We start from the raw sequence: 20,270 nt of genomic DNA, 5'->3' as shown, positions 1-20,270 counted from the left end.
AATATTGTACCAAGTCATTCTGTCTTTTGATTACAGCTAGCTGCATCTCTGAGAAAATGTATGCCATGCTAATTTGTCTTTATTTAAAATTTCAAAGAAATTCCCACATGGATCCCAGATGTTGAGCATTTAATACAAGAAGGTGTTTCCTCATTATACAAATATGGTATGTGTCCAAAATATTGGCATTGTTTAGTTTATGAATCACTTAAAATAACGACATCACAAGAAAACAATGGTTCACGTGTGAGTCATAAATTAAACAATGCCAATTTTTTGATGTGCACCACATTCGTATAATAAGGAAGGAAACACCTTCTTGGATTAAATGGTCAACATCTGGAATCCATGTGAGGGCTTTAAAAAATTAGGGCCACATTTTCTTAAATTATAGTGTGGAAAGAAATACAAAATGGAGGCAATATTTGTAAAATTTCCCTGCCCCAAACACTCTTGCAAGTAGCGCATCACTTAATTGATACAAAACCTTAAGTCAAAGCAATTTAAGTCAAATTCTGTTACAGGGATGCCTAAGTTTTTTGTTTTTGTTTTTCTAGATCTTTTGTTGTAATACTGTAGAATACAGGTGTAGTGGGTTGAAGAGTGGTTCCACAAAAGATGTGTCCATGTCCTAACTCCTGGAACCTATAAATGTGACCTCATTTGTAAAAGGGCCTTTGCAGATACAATTAGGTTAAGGATGTTGAGATAGAATTATCTTGGACTTGGAGTCAGCTCTAAAACCAGTGACAGGGGTCATTATAAGAGAAAGGCAGAGGAAAATTTCTGACACAGACACAAAGGAAAGAAGACCATATGAGTCAGAGATAGAGGTTGGAGTCCTACATCCCAACCCAAAGAACTCCTAGAGCCACTAGAAGCAGGAGACGGTAGCTTACTAAAATCTTCCGAGGGACCATGACTTTGCTGACATCTTGATTTGGATTTTGGGCCTCCACAACGGTGAGAGAATAGATTTCTGCTGTCTTAAGTCCTACGGTTTGTGGTAATCTATTATGGCTGCCCTAGGAAACTCCAATGGAAACTCATAGTCATAGGGTTAGCTACACATTGTGAATTAATTATAATACTTTAGTTTATCCAAATTTTATGTGCACTTTAGTTTATTCAAAGTTTTTGTCTTTTGATTAGCATCAAACACTTGGTGATTCTACTTTGGGTTTTTTTTTAAGATTTTATTTATTTATTCATTCATGAGACACACAGAGAGAGAGAGAGAGAGAGAGAGAGAGAAGAGAGAGAGAGAGAGAGGCAGGGACACAGGCAGAGGGAGAAGCAGGCTCCATGCAGGGAGCCCGACATGGGACTTGATCCCAGGTCTCTAGGATCATGCCCTGGCTGAAGGCGGCGCTAAATCACTGAGCCACCTGGGCTGCCCTCTACTTTGGGTTTAAATAACACCAAAGGTTCCTTTTAACCTCAGAATGTTCTGATCCCAAAGGCTCTCCTCGTAATTTCTGTTATTCAAGCAACTTTGAGAGAATGTCCATAGAGTTGTGGGAACTGGGGAACTCTGGACGAACTAGGCAAAGCAGCCTTATCATCTCAGCCTTCAAAATGATGGGTGCCAGATACCCAACAGTTTGCCTGACTTCTGCCCACACTGTGGGCAGTGAAACATACTTGAAAAAGCTAAAATGATATATTGGTGTGCCTGTAAAGCACAATTAAAGAGAGGTACAACATTGCCCTACATTAGTATGTTGGCTGCTAGCAATGTATTGAGATCCAAGCGCGTATACTCCCTGAGACTTTGGATGGAGTATGCTTTGATAAAGTATGAGTGACTTTTTTGGAAGAGGTTCTTCACTTGGTACAGGAGCCCCATGATCATTCTTTCCACAACCTGCCAAGCCCCAGCCCATCCCTTCGTCAACCTCAAGAAGTGCAGGAGTTAATAATTGGAAATTATATATCCATCATAAATAGTTTCAACATTTATTTAATGGCATGGGGAAATGTTCTCTGTAAAAAGCTGAGTTTAAAAAATGAGGATAAACTGGATACATATTATGATCCAAATTTGTTTAGTCGCACACACCTTTATATGTACATACATTCAAAGTGAAAATCTTTCACAGAAGAGCTAAATTGGCTATCTCCCAATGGTGGACTTATACATGAATTTTTGTTAGCTGTATTTTCAAGTGTGTTTCTTCATAATGAGCATGCATAATTCTTACAACCAAATATAACAATGTAATGGAACCCAATTAATAGCTGGAAGGTAAGAACCATCTTTGTGGGGCTAGTATGACACTCTTAAGGTAGTTGCTTATTAGAGAGATAGTTTATAAATGATATAAATTAATTCTGCACAACTTTCCTTATATATTCAAAAATACTCATCATCCTGATTTCCCCTCACCTGTGCTATTTGCTTTTCCTTTATCGTTCCCACCCACCACATGTACAGGTTGATCTGAGACTGAGAAGGTAGAAAGATAAAAGTAGAGGGTGGGATGCACTATGAACAAAAGAATAATGAATTCTTCCCTTGGGCTCTGACTCCTCTTGGGACCAATGTGGCCTGCATGGAGTAGAGAGAGAAAACCAACAATGCCAAATAGCTTGTATTTTTCTGAATGGTGGAACACTTAATAAACTTCGCCCCACCCCGCAACTGCAAATGGAGAGATAGGGGTTTTGGAGGATGTTAGATTAGTCTTTGCTCCAAATTTACTAGATTCAGTTGGCAACAGCATGGAATACATCAAAAGATGTTTGGCCAAAAGACTCATTCTAAGTTTCTTGAGGGCAAGGAGCACTTTCTCCCTCATATTTGTTTACACAGAGCCTAGGACAGTGCCTCACACAGAGGACCCAATCAATGTTGAAATCCAGAAAGAAAAAATACTTTTGTGGATTTCCGATGACTACAGAGTCAGTGTCTAACAAGCTTGTGAACACAATGGAATGAGCTGTATTAAAGACAAACAGAGCTTGAAGAATTCACTGGTTATCAGGGAATAGGTCATGGAACACACTGGGTAGGGTGTAGCTTTAAAAAAACTGCATCAGAATGTAGAATGAAGGGGCCAGAAAGGACATGGATGGCATGAACGAGGATACTTACTTATGACTTTATATTTGAAAAGAGAAAAACATGTATAATGAATGATTCTCACAAGGTGGAGTGGGGGGCGTGGCTGATGAAGAGAATGTATGAAGTACATGCCCAAATCTGAGCACATACCCCAAACTGGATGGAAGGTATGGCATGTTCTCATGTATGGATTTTTAAGGTTTGTGAACCATTGGACTAAGCACTTAGTTTCCCCATTCAGCCCACTTCACCACTAAGAAAATAGAATTGCCTTTTCAATATCAATAGTCATGGCCTTCATTGTGTCCAGATCCAGTGATCATTCCTAACCTGCTATGTAATTCCAACCTTTTATATTTAGCTTTATAAAATAATAATCTTTGTAAAAGCTAGACGATGGTGCTAAACCAGTTTTTCTTCCCATTTGCCTAATCTGCATGTGACCATGTCTCCTAAAAATTTTAAAATCCTTTCACCTCTAGGCTTCTCTAGTTCTGGTGCTTGTCTGGAAAGCAGGTAACAAATATACTAATATGTGACCACTTGGAGAAAAGCAATCTGCATCTAGAGAACAGAGGAAAATGAGTTTTTTAGGTGGAGGGAGGTGGAGGAGGTGGAGAGCACAAATTAAGAGAGAAGGGAGACCCTTGTCAATCAGAATATCAAACTCAGGAGTTCTCTCAAGTAATTCAGGTAAGTGAAGGCAAGGTGAAGGCACAACAGGCATACGTATGTGCACCAAGTATATGGGTTTATGTGGGTCTCCTAAGGATCCCTAATAAACTCATCTAGAGCTTACTTTTCCTAAGCTTTAATGCATTCCAAAGTAGAAACCAATTAAAAGATTTGTATATTTGAACATCAGGCCAACCTTACAGAGAGAAGCCTCTGCTGAACTCAGATGTTGGGGTAAAACCCTGGGGGAAGATCATTTAAGCAACAATTAGCCCACATCTAAAACCTAGTTTATCAGGTGGCCATGAAGCAGGATGCTCTCATTTGATCTTCAAGTTATTCTCAAGAAACATTAAGCATAGATAAGCACTTCAAAATTTTTAGCTGTGAGTGATAAAAAAAAAAAATAGTTTCATTTCATTTAAACACTCCTCTGGGACTATTCTCTATAGAGGCTTCATAGTTGAAGGCTTTTGCAATTCTTTTACTTTCCCTAAACTTCAAAGTTAATAGAGAAGAGAGCACTAGAAAGAAAACTATTCCCCAAGTAAGAGATCATAAAATGCAATATGCTTCTGAATTTCTTTAATAAATCTTACTGCAATCCCCAAAATGTATGTCTTACAATCATTCCATAGCTGGTGAATACACTGTACAGTGGTATGCACTCTGTATGGTTGGCATATAAGACTTGAAACTTGATGGCCAGGGTCCAAAACCCTAATGACCTTGGGCCATCACCCTAAGCACACTGCCTTAGTCCCTTGTCTGGGTAAGAGGACTCCTGACAGTAACAGAGGGGATCCTACCTCCTAGGGCTACCGTCATGAGGACTGTCATGAATTAATTCACCCTAAAGGCTTAGCACAGTCTCTAGCACATAGAAAGGACCCGATAAATGTAGGTTAGGTTAACATTATACAAAGAAAAGAAACAATACTATAAATCATTTTAAGACAGGTTTAAAATTTTAAGTTGTCAGCAGATCCCTGCTCCTCCTTCCCACAGAGAAACTGAGACCAGTTCCTTCTGAGAGAACTTTCAAGTAAAACATCTCGTGATAAAGACACTGGCTAGCATACCTCAATTCAAATCACATTCAGACAAAATAATGTCCTGATGCTACCTAAAACTGTTGTCCTCTGAGATACCATCTCTAAACCCTAGAGCCCTGAAGTCTATAACTAGGAATGTAAGCAAATTAGAAGCCACTCTCTTTATGCAGCTTTCTCACTAACAAAATTCCACATCATGAACTTCTAATAATGTTTCTTGTCCACAGATTAATAATAACCTAGTTCAAAACCACATCATTTCCTTTTTCTGCCTCATTTCCTTCAAAGTGAAACATAATTTTTTCTTGGACCTGGAATAAAAATTTCTAGATTAACTAAGCAAATCGTTACCAGAAATGCAATACTATAATACTACTATTTCAGGATACTCAAAGCACACAAAACATCTGTGTGGTGCTTGTTAATATATAAAAATAACCTAATATATAGCGCGTATACCACCTAAGTGGAAAATTGAGTCTATAACTAGAAGTGCAAACAGAAATCCACTATAGATTCCATCAGTATTGTGTTTTGAAGTCCAGTTGGGAACATTTTAGGAACTGTGACACTTCTTTAAGTCTTGGCCGGAGGTCACAAACTGCTTGGCACGGATGTTTCATTTGCCCAACACAGTATTTTTTAAATTATTACCTCGAATATTTTTAGGTGGGCCATGCCCTCTATTTACTGACAGGCCCTTAGAGGCATTTTATTTTGCAAACCTTGATTAAGGCCCATCCTTACAGAGAAGAGATCAAAAGATAATCATTAGCTAAATGGGTACCTCCCTCAGTGTGTCCTGATGAAGTCCAGAGACTTGGGAAATTAAGAGTTCTAAGAGTTTCATTCCAAAATTTTTCTAGTTCTCTTGTTGGATTACTCTTAAGTATATATTTTCAGTGTATTTAACAGTGGCTCATTCGATTAGGATAGCTGAGCTGAGCTGAGTTGTTAAAGTTCATTTCTAGCTGGATACTGGAAGAAACCAGAAAATAGGGAATTTTTAAAAACACGTACATTTTTCTAAAAAAATTAATAACAGTTGGTCAATAGTTGGTTTTTCCTCATATAAAAGGAAATGAACTTGCTCGATGCCATATGTAAGGAGGAAGTAGTTCCTACTAATGTATTTCAATGAATATTTATATATATACACACACACAGAGACACACACATCACATATATACACATACACTCAGAGCAGGGACTGAGCCACCTATAACTCTCATTCTTTTCAGTTCCTTCATACTTTCTGGGAGATTCTATCCCACTTACAAATTAAGCCTGAGTCTGGGAGCCAAACAAGAGAGCACTGGAGAGGGTTTCCTAAAGCATTAGTTCATGCATCACTCCAAAGGCATTACGTTTTAGGCACTGATGAGGCACGAGCTAGCTGGCTTTAGAGTCCAAATGTTATTAGTTAAGCGTCCTTTTAAATTAACATAGAGGAAGGCTTCCATTCAGACAGCCCCAGTAAGTACACCCTTGTCTCCAGCTTCTTCAGAACACAAATACAAGGCACCCTGCAGTGACTTCGCTTCTGGGGGCGCTGCCCCTGAACTCTCCTGGATGAGTCTTTCTGAAGATTCTGGTGAATTCTCCCTCCATCTTGGACTTGAGTGCTGCTGGGAGACTTCCCAGAGTGAAGGACACGGAGAAGAGAACCCCAGAGCGGACCGTGAGAGGGGATCCTCTTGAAGGCCTACTTCCTGGACACACCTGTTGGAAAGCACTTCCTTCTCTTTGGAATTGCGCCATTTCATTCTTCGGTTCTGAAACCAAATCTTCACCTGTTGACAAAATAATTGGACAAGATGATCACTTAGTCCACATTACTCCACTTCAGCACCGTAAACTAGAATCTCTCCTCAAATGCCTTCTATGAAATACCTTATTGCGAGAGCCAGCCCAGCAAAGTCCCAATGGCTTTTCACTGGGCTCCTTCCAGACTATCTGAGCCATTACTTTAGTACAACATCCCCAGACTCATGAAACAAAACGACTGTGATAAATTGGTTATGTCCTGCAAGTCTGACATCTTTCAAAACTGATTTAATGCTCGACAGTTTAGAACATCATTTAGTCCATGTTAAATTATTTAAACAAAAGAAATGTTATCGTCTAGTAATAGTGTTTACTTTGTGCCAGGTGTCGGGCCATGCATGCTGTGTGGATTACATAATTTGTTCGTCACAACTGCAAGACGTTCTCATTGCACGTGTATGAAAACGGAGGTTCAGAGCAATAAATCAGTTCAAGGTCACACAACCTAGTAAGATGGAAGCGCTTAGAATAGAATCCATGACTGTCCCACTCCAGTGCCCAGGCTCTTACAACATTCAGATTTCATTAGGAACTTCTGGGAAACTAAATTAAGAATCCATTTGATAACACTTTGATAAATTCCAGGCTTCAAACAGTTTCCAAGTTTGATTACTCCTACGATTTGTCAAACTTGAAGAATGAGGCTCAATAAATAAAGATCAATCATAATTAAGCCAAAAGCACTTAGGAGGGTGGTTTCTAATTTGAGCCATACTTCGCCCCACCCCACCAATGCCTGTCTTTATTACTAACTCCCCCTTTATCTACTGTATAGTCAACTATTCCTGATCAGAAACCTCACAACTGGTTTCCTGAGATCTTAAAAGCCAATCACATCATTTTCCTAAGCATTACACTGCATCTTTACATGAATGATTTAGTGGATTTCTATTTTTAAAACAAAAAAAACCTACAAAGTTTTTACCTAAAAAAATAATAATAATAATTAAAGTGATACCAACCAAGTGTTTCTCCCTATGAAGGAAAAAATTCTGAGATGATTCTTCCAGATTGGCAAAACAATTTCTTCATTCTTTTAACTTGACTGGCAATTTCAAAATGGCTGCAAAGAACCTGACCCAGGCAAGTTGAGTCCAAAAGACTACCATCTCAGTTGCAATCCTGTGGTTAAGGCTTTTCATAAGAAAATAGCACTAATGTGTACATACCAGAACATTTGGTTCTATTCATGAACTCATTTACTATTTGCAGTGGGCATTTACTCCTAGAAAGGCTGCCAAGTATTTCTAGTGGGTTTTCACTAAGACATTTATTTGTGCCCACTGGTGATTCTTTCTGTTGTCATCACATTCATTATTTTCTTCTTTCCTTAGCTTTTCTATAGGTGTAGTATTTTTTCTGAGTGATAGCTCAATGAAAAAGATCATTAAGGAAGTTTCTTCACAATCAACAGTATTGGAACAAATGTACGTATTTGGGGAAAACCATAAATTAAAATTTCTACCTCTCAACAAATACAAAAACAAATTCCAAATGGATTAAAGAGCTAACCACAAAAACAAAACTATAAAAGTTCTAGAAAATACTATAAGAGTTTTCCATTATAGTTTTGGAGAGATGAATGCTTTTTTTAAGCATTGACACAAAACACTAAGGCCACAAAAGAAAAAATAGAGCTGAAAACATAAAAATGAGAAATTTCCGTGTAAAGACACCACAAACATAAGAAAAAGCCACAAACTACTGAAAAGAATTAAAAGAAAAGAATTAAAAGCAGAGATTTGAAAAGGTATTTGTGCATCCGTGTTCATAGCATTATTCACAATAGCCAAAAAGTAAAAGCAACCAAAGTGTCGGCTGATGGGTGAATGCATAAATAAAATGCGGTATATACAAACAATGGAATATTATTCAGCATTAAAAAGTTAGGAAATTCTGACACCTGCTATAATATGGATGAACCTTGAAGACACTATGCTAAATGAAAGAAACCAATCACATAAAGACAAATACAAATGATTCCATTCATTTGTCAATTGTAGGGACAGGAAGTGGTGGTTGCCATAGGCTGGGGAGAGGGAAGAATGGGGAGCCACTATTCAATGGATACAGAGTTTCAGTTCTACAAGATAAAGGAAGTTCTGGAGATGGATGGTAGCCATGGTTGCTCAGCAGTGTGAATGTACTTCCCGTCACTAAATTGTACCCTTAAAAAAGGTTAAAATGGCGTATTTTATGTTATACGTATTTTACCACAATAAAAAAAAAAAACCCTCAAACTTGAAGAGTTTGCAATGGTTGTAACAGAAAAATGTTACTAACCATAATATTCCAAATATTTTGATAACAGCTAAAATAATTGCTACAAGAAATATGAATAATAGCCAAAAGGTGGGAGCAATCTGAACACCCATCATCAGAATGGGTAAACTGTGGTATCCCGTATAACGGAATACTACACGGCAAGGAGTACAGAAAAGCTACTGCTACATGCAACCACATGAATGAATCTCACAAACATAATGGTAAGGCAAAGAAGCCAGATATACCAAAGAATCTGTACTACTGATTCTATTTATATATAGTAGAAAAATAGGCAAAACTAATCTATGCTGTTAGAAGTCAGGCTAGTGGGTAGTCTTGGAAGTAGGTGGCAGTAACCTGGAGGGAATAGGCAGGGGCTACTCCCTGGTCAGAAGGCTCTACTGCTTGAGCTGTGTGTTGGTTACACAGGTGGTTTAGACTCTCCTTCAGAAAGTCAAGATACATGTAGAATAGATCCCGTTTTTATTTGAAAACGTATATACACAATTGTGGGTCTCAGTTCTGGGTCCCTGTTATATAATAGGAAAAATCAACCACCATAGGGTCATTGTGAGGATAAATGACATGGAATATAAGGACACATGGCAGTCACGGTGCAAGTGTTCCTGCTACTATATACTTGTCATATACAACACGCATTTACATCTATTTTAAAGATAATACATAGTAGACATCAAATAAATGCAAACAGGAGCCATTTGTAAGGGACAGGATTAACTAAGGAGTTGGACTGGAAGGGGAGACGAGTTTTCATTTTTAACTTGACCAATTTCCTCTTTGTTTGAGTTTACCATAGTAAATACCATGCGTTAATTGTGTAATTAGATGTATATGCAAATAAGAAAATGTGAAATTACTTCTGAGATGTTCACCAAATTCAGTAACATAAAAAGCTGTCATTCCTCAAGGCACTTGAATTTTAAAAACAATACAATCAACTATGTAAAACTATGCACCTGTGAATACGAACAGGCAGCTAACACACAAAATAGGAAAATAGTATGTTTTCTTGGAATGGCCAGATTATGCTCATCCCCTCCTAGATATTCTCTGACGTGCTAGCTGAGTTCTCTTTCCAATGTGCTATCAGAGATGTTCACATCGGGGGGGGCACCTGGGTGACTTAGTGGTTGAGCATCTGCCTTTGGCTCAGGTTGTGATCCCAGGGTTCTGGGATCGAGTCTCCCATCAGGTTCCCCACAGGGAGCCTGCTTCTCCCTCTGCCTATGTCTCTGCCTCTCTCTCTTTGTCTCTCATGAATGAATAGATGAATAAAATCTTTTTTTTAAAAAAAGGAAAAAAAAAAGAAGATGTCCACACTGTCTCAGAGCATTGTCAGATCACACATAGCCAATTTTCCTCTTTTAACACCTCCTTCAGGTTCTGACTCAACAAGAGGCCCCCTGCAACCTCCCAACATTTTCTGCACATTTTCTCCCCTCCAACTCTGAAAGTTTTTTTTTGTTTTTTTTTTTTTAAATCCATACCAGTGAGATTCAGGCCAATCCTACTGAGCCCCTGTGCAGCCTTAGTGAGGTCCAACAATATCTCTAGGGATGAGACCATTTCCTCACTAGACTTCCCAGGGACAGAAGGACCAGTCATGGATGTTAACATAAAACTCCACAGAGATACATAACTTTGAGGATCACTGACCTCGCTCTTTTATTTGGCAGCATATCTAACCCACCAGGTGACGTCTCCTATGTCATATCCTTATATTATGATCTAACCATTCATGAGTTTGTTTTGTTTTCTCAGTTGCTCCTATAAATTCCTGGGTGCCAAGAGCGTATCTTAATCAGTACTTAATCAACACCCTCTCTCACTGCCTCCATAGCCCTGCATCTTGCACACAACAGACCAATAAGATATAACTACTGATTTATCTCATATATGCAAAATCGCTCTATGACATAGATAGAATTCCTATATTTGTCTCTGTTTAAGTGAGAAACTGAGGTGCGGATCAGTCAATTAAGGTTAGGGACTCATTAGTACTACACAATGAGGAAAGCACAGACTGGCTGATTTAGGCCAATTATCCTCTATCACACTAGGTACTGCTTTCTACAGCTAGAAAAAGTTGGGGGGGGGGCGGTGAGAACAGATCATTTCCCTAGGGAAAGGAAGCAAGGTTAAGGAGAGTTTCATCCAAAAATAACTAGTTTAATAAAATCCAAAGTTAGAAACCAGGTCATCTGTATTGAGGGAAGAACAGTACAGCATAGTAGTTTACACAGAGCCTCTGCTAGCCCTTCAATGCCTTTATGCGAACTCAAAATACCCAAGTGGATGTTGCCTTGCACCAGGAAAGCAGTTTGGCAAGCAAAGTACCAGCTACATTTCAGTTGCTGCCATGCCTCTTAGACAAGTGCCCTTGTGCAGTGCATAACCTGCACAACTATACATGATAGCACCAGGTTAGGTGAAACACAAACTTCAGAGTCACCCCCCAGGCCGCCTGGGGTGAGAGCACAGCTCCAAGGCAGCTTCACTACATGATATCAGACTCATGCTTAATTCTCTACACTTTCTCAACCGGAAAGTGAAGATGATTATAGTGCTTGTTTCATGTGATTATAAAACGATTAATAGTAAAATACCAGTACCTTAATGTGTAAGAAAAGTTTGTAAGTGTTGCAAATACGAAACTACTTTACTCTACTTGACATAAGTCCAGAGTGCAGAGTAGTGAGATCTATTTAGGGGTATTTATGAGTCATGCATTTATGATTGGATTTTGGATTGGAAATGAAGAAAAAGACAGGAAAATTGGTTCCTGCTCTTGTAGAATATTATGTATTCTACTTCTCTGAAACCAGAGCAACCAATTAATGATGTAAATGCCACATCCTTAGTGTTTCTCTTCATTTGGGAAGAATTAATCATGCAAAAGCCTAGACCTCTCAGAGAAGGGACCTCTTTCCAAACAGGAATTGTGACATATATTTCTACCCACTAAACAACCGTGAAAATCATTTCAGTAACACTTTAGGGTCCAGCACCATACCTAGTACAACAGATATTTGCCAAACGCATGGATTTCATTGTATTCCTTCAGAAATCAGGAGCAGTGAACATCTTCCTGCTTATTAGTACCTGTGATTCCTTTAGTCCCAAGCTGATGGCAAGTTTCTTTCGGTCTGTTTTGCTGATGTATTTCTGCTTCTGAAACATTTTCTCCAGAGCCTTTCTCTGATCCTCAGAAAAAACAGCTCTTCTCAAAATACCCCTCCGAGCTTTGGAGTTAGAGTCCTGTGTCAGGAGAGGCAGCACACTCTCTTCTCCTAGAGGGGAAGACAGGTAATAAGCCCAGTTAGTTTCAGCGATGAAAAGTCAGTCTGAAAAAAAAAAGAAAAGAAAAGTCAGTCTGTCTTTCCCAGGACAGTATCCTCCTCCTCTGTACCACTGTCAAATCATCTCATCTCTGAACTCTGCACACTTAGAGCAGTGCTTCTTCCAGGGTTTTGATCATAGATTCCATTGAGAATCCAATAAATACTCTTTGCCCCCCAATGAGAAAAAAAGCACATATATGCTCGGCCTCCCAATTGGGGTGCCACGTTAGAAAGGCCCCGGTCCCAGGTTACAAAAGCTCAAATTCAGAACAAATAGTAGGTGGTTTAAACACTCCATTTTTTCTCTAATTCTTCATTTATTTACTCATTCATCTTTTCTCTCAACAAAGTTTTGAACTCTTACCCTATTCCAGGCACTCTGCTCAATGCTACACATTGAGAAACAAGACAAATATGTTTTATTATATGCATTACCCATAAGATTTAGTGGAAGACACTTATTGAACTAGCATCACAAGTGTAAGGATATATTCCAAAGGAGACTGTGTGCACAAAACAAGGATCTGATCTTAATCAGGGATTTTCAGGGAAAGCTTGCAAGAGGAGTTAGAGATGTTCAACCTGAGAAGGGAGGTTTGGAAGATCCTCAAACACTACCACTCCCCAATCCAGTTCATCAACTCCTACTTTTTCTGCCTTTTGTGGCTAGCACAACTAGTTCCCACCCTCTGAGAGTTTCACTCATCATTCACCATTCATTCATATATCCATTCATTCATTTATCCAATTCATTCATTCATCCAACCAGCCACTCACCCATGCATTCATGCATCCATTCGTTCAGCTTCCCAGTTGTGGTGGGAAGAATTATGGCCTTCCCAGAGATGCCTATGTGGATATGTTCCCCAGAACCTAGAAATATTTTATATTATATGACAAGGGGGAATTAAGGTTGCAAATGGAATTACAGTTGCTAACTAGCTGACCCTGAGATTAGAAGAGAATCCTGGGGTACCCCAGGTGGACTCAATGTAATCACAAGGGTCATTATGAGTGGAAAAGGGAGGAAGAAAGGAAATCACAGGAAAGAGAGGTTTACTCCCTCTGATGCTACACTTCTTGCTTTGAAGATGGAGGAAGGGGCCACAAAGAAGTACAGGCAACCACTAGAAACTAGAAAAGGCAAGAAACAAAGTCTTCCCTAGAGCCTCCAGAGGGAACTCAGCCCTTCTTCTAATACCTTGATTTTAATCCAATGAGACCCAATTCAGGCTTCTGACCCCCATAACTGTAAGACAATAAGCTTGCATTAAGACAGTAGGTTGTGGAAATTTGTTACAGCAGCAAGAGGACACTTACACCTGATATTAGGCTAACTGGACTTATTTGAGGAAACCAGACCAGGAGCACATGGTTCCTGCCCTCAACGAGCTCACATTCTCATGGGAGGACTGACGCGAATATCACATTAGAATTATAGGCAACAGGGAAGCAGAGACTCTAGTTTATGGCTGTAGCTGATATGCATTTTGGTGCTTAATAATTATTTCTAAATAAAAAAGCAAATTAATGTCTTAAGTACTGAAATAGAATGATCTATGAAATGCTCTGGCATCACAAAAGAGGACTAATTGGTTCAGATAAAACAAGTTGAGCAGGGATCTCTGGGTAGCTCAGCGGTTTAGTGCCTGCCTTCAGCTCAGGGCATGATCCTGGAGACCCAGGATCGAGTCCCACGTCGGGTTCCCTGCAGGGAGCCTGCTTCTCCCTCTGCCTGTGTCTCTGCCTCTCTCTCTCTCTCTCTCTCTCTGTCTTTCATGAATAAATAAATAAAATTAAAAAAAAAAAAAACAAGTTGAGCCAAGTCTAAAAGGCCAATTCAGTTCAAGAGAGAGAACCAAGGCCAATCTAAGAGTAACTAGAGTAACTAGCATGTCTAGAAGCACTAAGGCTTACTATAAATACAGAGAACAAACTGATGGGTGTCCAAGGTTAGGGGGGTGAAGAATGGGGCAAAATGGGTGAAGGGAAGTGTGAAATAGAGACTTCCAGTTGTGGAGTGAATTATGGGAATAAAAGACACAGCACAAAGAATGTAGTCAAATATATTTAAGAGTGATATATCAAAACAGATGGTGGCCCCACTTGTGGTGGGCACAGCATAATGTATAAACCTATTGAGTCACTATGTAACACACTTGAAACTAGTGCAACCTTGAATGTCAACGATACTCACATTTTTTTTGACATAGTGAGAACTTTTTATTCAGATTTATGGAGGGAAACAACTCTTTTTCTGAAAATTCAAACTTTGTTCTTACAAGTGTTAGAAAATTCCTGCTTGCATCCAAAACAGCACAGCTGTCAGTAGGATATGTTGTTGATTAATTGTACTAAAATAGTTTCTTTTGGATGTTCCGAAAATTCCTCAATTCAAGAAAACTGAAATCATCATTTACCATTACTTCTCACTTCAATACACACTGGCATGCAAACACATGCAGAAAAAGGCATTGCAATTCACCCACTTGTCCAGATTAGAAATTTAGGAGATATTCTCAACTTTTAACTTCTTTCTATATTCAACAGATCTTGTTCATATAGTGCTTTTAAAATTGTTACTAATGTATAATCTCTCAAATCTGCTTCTTCTTTACCCTTTCTGTATCATTGTCAGACATTCATTATCTCCAACCTAAATCACTGTCATAGTCACCTATCTACATTAAAAAAAAAAAAAAAAAAAGCCCCAAGGCATGAAGGAAAACTAAGCAGTCTGCAAGGCTGGGAAGGGCATGAAGCAGACGGGGCAAGCTGGCAACCATATCCAGCCTACATATGGGCTTTGTTTGGTCTTAGAATTCTGATGTAGTTGTTCACATTTAATAATCAGTTGATTTCATGTAAAGTCCAGGTTTCTGACATCTCTTCAAAGGTAACCCACACGAGGTTCACCTTCCCAGAAAGCAAAGAGCTACCAGAGTGGGTAGCAGGTATCCCCTTTTGATGAAATGTGTAACCCCCAGTTTGCCACAGCCTCACTTAGCTTGCTTTTTACCTGCCGGGTTCCTGAAGATATTTGGATCTTTGATACAAAGATGATAGGGAGGAGTTGAGACAGATCATAGAGGACTACAAGAGTTTGGGACATTATCCAATAGTAGTGAAGATCAATAGGAGATGTTCAATCAGGGTGTGACATGATAATAATAATAAACACACATGTTTAATAATAATAATAAATAAATAAATAAATAAATAAATAAATAAATAATAAACACACTTTGTACCATTATGCTTACTCTGTGTTAAGCCACTGACACGCATTAATTCGTGTAATCCTTCCCAACCTATGCCGCGATATTATACTATTATTGTCTCCAAATTACCGATGAATAAAAAGAAGATTAGATAGCTTAAGAAACTTTGTCCAAGGGCACATGACTAGGGTTCCAAACTCAGGACAACTAATTTCAAAACAAATGCTCTAACACTACTCTGTATATTCTAACACAATCTGATTTGTATTTTAGGGGAAAAAAGTGTCAACAAATAAATAAAACTTGTCAAATCTACTTCTACAATATGATTGCTTCCTTTCCTACTTGTCTAAAAGATTGCAGATTATCTCCCAGTGAGTCTATCAGGCCTGGTTATATATCATTCTGGTTCATCCTCACATTGCTAGAAGGACTGGCCTCTCTCTTTCCTTCCAGCTCTGTAACATTTGCATCTCTTCAGAAATACCAGAGCTCATGAGATGTAATCAAGCCTAATTCCTTACAAAGGTCTACTCTTACTGCTCTTTCCATTCAGCGTATGAGATGTTGGTTAATTCTCCATCTACAGCATCATCTTCTATTTGCCTGTCACATGCTAAGGCCATACCTTGAAGTCAGGTTTTGATAACTGGATTCACTATTTCTTTATCAAAGATTTAAGTAGTTTTATGAAATACTGGTCGATAACAAAAAATATTCTAAATATCTCAATATGCTCTTTTTCTGAATGCTCTTCTTCTCTGAACTTTTCTTGGTTCAGAGACTATGGAATTGGCCCTCCCACATTATTTCAAAGACTCATCTGTTGGGATGATCTCTCTCCAGGGAGCCTCAGGACAATATGTAATACGGACGAACTGGGTTTGGATCATGACAGTCATCTGTATGACTTAAAGCAAGTTATTCAGCCTCTTTCAGCTTCTCTTACAGGGTTGCTCTAAGGATTTGATGACATAACCCAAGAAAATTTCAGTGCCTTGCCCACAGTAAGGATCCCATGAATCTATCTATCTACTTCTGCTTGTTGGATTTCACTTGATTCTTGTAAGAACCATATGCCACAGACATCCTCCACACAGATGAATTCATCTCTATTCTGCATTTTAAGTCTGGTTCTATTTTCTAAGGAAAACAAGCAAACATTGTAGCAGCCTTTTGGGGAATAATCTGGTGGAGTGATTGAGATGTTGCTGACTGACAACTGAAGATGAATCCAATCCATCCTTCAGGTGCTCACAGTTGATAAGGAGAGGTCCAAGAAGTATACAGACAGCCATAACACAGTGAGATAAATAACTGCAGACCATAGCAGAGAAAGTGTTTAAGAACCAGACAGGAAGCCACTTAGTCTTGGAGGTTTGCAGGGTAAGTCCTAAGAGAGAAGAAAAGCTAGAGGAATAGCACTTCCTCTTGCTGGCAATCCAGACAAAGGCAGGCAGAGCAGAGGCATTAAAATTTACAGACCCATGAATGGAGCAAGGACACAGGCAAAACACAGTGGACCTAGAATCTCACACAGCTTGGTATTTCCAGATTGCAGGGTATGAATGGCAAGAAAACAGGAGATAAGCTGCAGGGTCAGGGGTGGCTGAAACGAGTTCAGGTCATAACTTGCCCTAGAGGAAAGCCTTCTGAGGAGGACCTGAGCAACTCAGCATTATAGAAAAGCCAGTATTTTTCTACTTAATACAACTTTTTATATCTATATAGGAAAGTACAGCAAATTTATGAACCTACGACCTCATTTTTAAAAAATCAACATTTATTTTTTTAAGTAGAAATTTTATAAGTACGGACCATGATTCTACTCATTTTAGTTCCTTCTTCACCAAGACCTACAAGTTTAAACTAAAACAATGGGGTAACACATTTAAATACCCCTAAAACTTTTAATAGAAACTCATAGGTTTTCCTATGGAGCTGTTTTTAATTAAAGAGAAAGAAGGTGGGGCACCTGGGTGGCTCAGTCAATTAAGCATCTGTCTCTGGCTCAGGTCACGATCCTGGGGCCCTGGGATGAAGCCCCATATGGGGCTCCTTGCTCAGTAGGGAGCCTACTTCTCCTTCTCCCACTCCCCCTGTTTGTGCTCTGTGTCAAATAAATAAATAAAATCTTTAAAGAGAGAGAGAGAAAGAAAAGTAAGGTTCCCATCGAAGGACTCTACGAAACAAATCATTCTCACCAATATGGTAAATATTAACATTTTGAAAGGCATGGACCCAAAGCAGACCTCAATCTCTGAAAGAGAGACCTGGGAGGGTTATGATGGTCAAAGGGTAACTCCTGGGCCTGGCCCTCAAGGTTCAGTGCCCAAAAATGAACATGGTTATAACCAATGACAAGCAAAGAAATATGGCAACGATAAAGACTCACATTCTTCCTTTCTTTGCTAGTTGCCTGGTTCCTCTTAGCACTGCTCTCAATACACAGATCATGCTGGTTTTCCTGCGGTGATGTGCCTTAGGCCCTACCAGAACTATATTACAAGATTCTACCTCTACTATTGATGCTCCTTTCCATCTTTCCCCATGGTCTTTTATGGGCTATCTCTGGATCTAACCATAAACCACACTGAGGGGGGTGCCTGGGTGGCTCAGTCTGTGATGTATTCGCTGACTTGTTTTCGGCTCGGTTCGTGATCTCAGGATCCTGGGACTGAGCCCCATGTTGGGCTCTTGGCTCAGCAGGGAGTTTGCTTGAGATTCTCTCTCTCTCTCTCTCTCTCTCTTTCTCTTCCCCTCCCCTGCTTGTATGCTTTCCGTCCCCACTCTCAATCAATCTTTAAAAACAATATATTGAGGAACCTATACCACTTCCATACCTTCTAAACCTATGAATATGTGCTCACATTTACACCTGCAAAACAAACATGGACTTCAAGAACTTGTTCGTGACTCAAAATCCTCTCAGAAACTACTACAAAGTTATAAGCAACAAACACCTTCAACTATGCTTCAACTCATGATAAATGTCAGACTTATACAGAAACTTCCAGGTGACAAAAATAAATGAGTACTATTAAAAAAAAAAACAGATACAGAGTTTAAGATATGTAGAAAAGAGGCTTCAAAAGCCAGGGTCACCAATTCAAGGTGACCAACTGGGAGTATTATTATTATGATTTTATAAGGCGGCTTCCCATATATAGAGGCTCAGCAGGTGCTACTATATGTGCCCACGACATGCAGCATGTCGTGTCATCTTTACAACAATCCCCAGAGGGAGATACTATCATTTCCATTTTCCACAGGAAAACACTAAGGCTCCAGAAAGATAAGTTGTGCCATTGAGGACACATAGCAAAGAAGAATGAGGTCAATCTATGCTCTTTATAATGACACCAAAGATTGTCAAAGTTAGGAGTGGGCAAAGAGGTCAAGAGGTGGGAAGAGTCCTATTAAAGTGGCAGAGTGATCTAGGGTAGAGAAGTTTCAAAGGCATGATTCCCTCGGTCCTGAGATGGCCCCATGCACCATCCTCCAGGGAATCCCTGTGTATCATGTGCCTGGTGAATTGGCACTCCAATTGGAGGTGTGTAATGGCTGTGTGTAAATGACACCGTTGGGAGAGGAGAGCTGGAAGAGTGACAGAAATAGAACGTTAGATAAACTAATGGAGTCCTTCATATTTTCATGTGTGAGGATGTAGCACATGTGTGTATTTTATATAATTCCTGTGGATTTGAGGTGTGAAGAGAGAGAAGATAAAGAACTTCCTTGGCTTACCCCATTTAAACTAGATGTCTACTTTCCATTCTCTGTATAATCTAGTATTGGGGAAGGCTATAATACTTCATCATCATATATTAGAATCACATCAATTTGCTAAAAATCTTTCCCTATGCTAAGCCCGAATTCAATTTCCATTAAATTCCACTCACTGAAAAAATAAATAAACTCCACTCACTGGCCCCAATTCTATCCTTTACACATATACTGAATGCAGTATACGTAATTTGAAGATAATTCTCAGGTTGTCCCTATCATTTCTCTTCTCCAGGCCAAACCTACTCAATCACTTTAGAAAAGGTGATTTCATAAACAGGCATATAGACGCTTCACCATTTTTGTTGCTGACTACTTCTGACCTGGTTTTTACGTACAAATCTGCTCACTGTGCCTTTCTTTTTTTCCACTGTGCCCTTTATTTTTTTTTTTTAGATTTTATTTATTTATTCATGAGAGACACAGAGAGAGAGGCAGAGGGAGAAGCAGGCTCCATGCAGGGAGCTCGACATGGGACTCGATCCTGGGTCTCCAGGATCACACCCTGGTCTGAAGGCAGCGCTAAACCGCTGAGCCACCGAGGTTGCCCCCACTCTGCCTTTTAAAGTGGGGTTCCAGAACTGAATAGGTGTAGGCTGTCTTACCATTACAAAGCCTAGTAGGACTATTATCTCCCTTGCTCTGGGTATTGTATTTCTACAAGCATAATCCAACATCCCCATATCATTCTGTAGACACATAGTGAACTAAGAGTACAACCCTCTCCCTTCTTTGCTCTCTTCAGCCAATTCTCTCCCTCCTCTATTTTGTACTTGTGCACTTGTTCTGGGGAATCTCAGATCAGGACTTCATCAGCTGCCCCATTAGATGTCATGTTATGTTCAGGTGAGGGCTATAGACAAGATCAGGAACAAGCACCCCATATCACTAAGTAGCTCTGCTTCCCATCCTCCAGGCTCCACTACTTATGAACCCATTTGAGGAGAAAGGGAGTATTTCCATCCCTGGAAAGTTACTCAAATACTTTCACTGCCTCTGTAGAACTGCTGAA

The 20,270-nt window shown here is 39.4% G+C and overlaps 1 protein-coding gene across 1 annotated transcript in view; it reads right to left on the bottom strand.

Moving 5' to 3' along the window:
• Positions 1–1,945: 1,945 nt before the first annotated feature.
• DBX2 (developing brain homeobox 2) overlaps positions 1,946–20,270 on the bottom strand; it is a 37,985-nt gene continuing 19,660 nt past the window's right edge. The window contains exons 3-4 of the mRNA XM_025477351.3: positions 12,013–12,200; positions 1,946–6,590 (exon numbers count right to left, since the gene is read on the bottom strand). Of these exons, the coding sequence (XP_025333136.1) occupies positions 6,261–6,590; positions 12,013–12,200 (518 nt within the window). The 3' untranslated portion in view covers positions 1,946–6,260. The remainder of the gene's footprint in view (positions 6,591–12,012; positions 12,201–20,270) is intronic.

The sequence above is a fragment of the Canis lupus genome, chromosome 27 (assembly GCF_003254725.2).
Source record: "Canis lupus dingo isolate Sandy chromosome 27, ASM325472v2, whole genome shotgun sequence".
Taxonomy (NCBI): domain Eukaryota; kingdom Metazoa; phylum Chordata; class Mammalia; order Carnivora; family Canidae; genus Canis; species Canis lupus.
The sequence above is the reverse complement of the archived record's forward strand: the minus strand, read 5'-3'. Positions and strand labels throughout refer to the sequence as shown.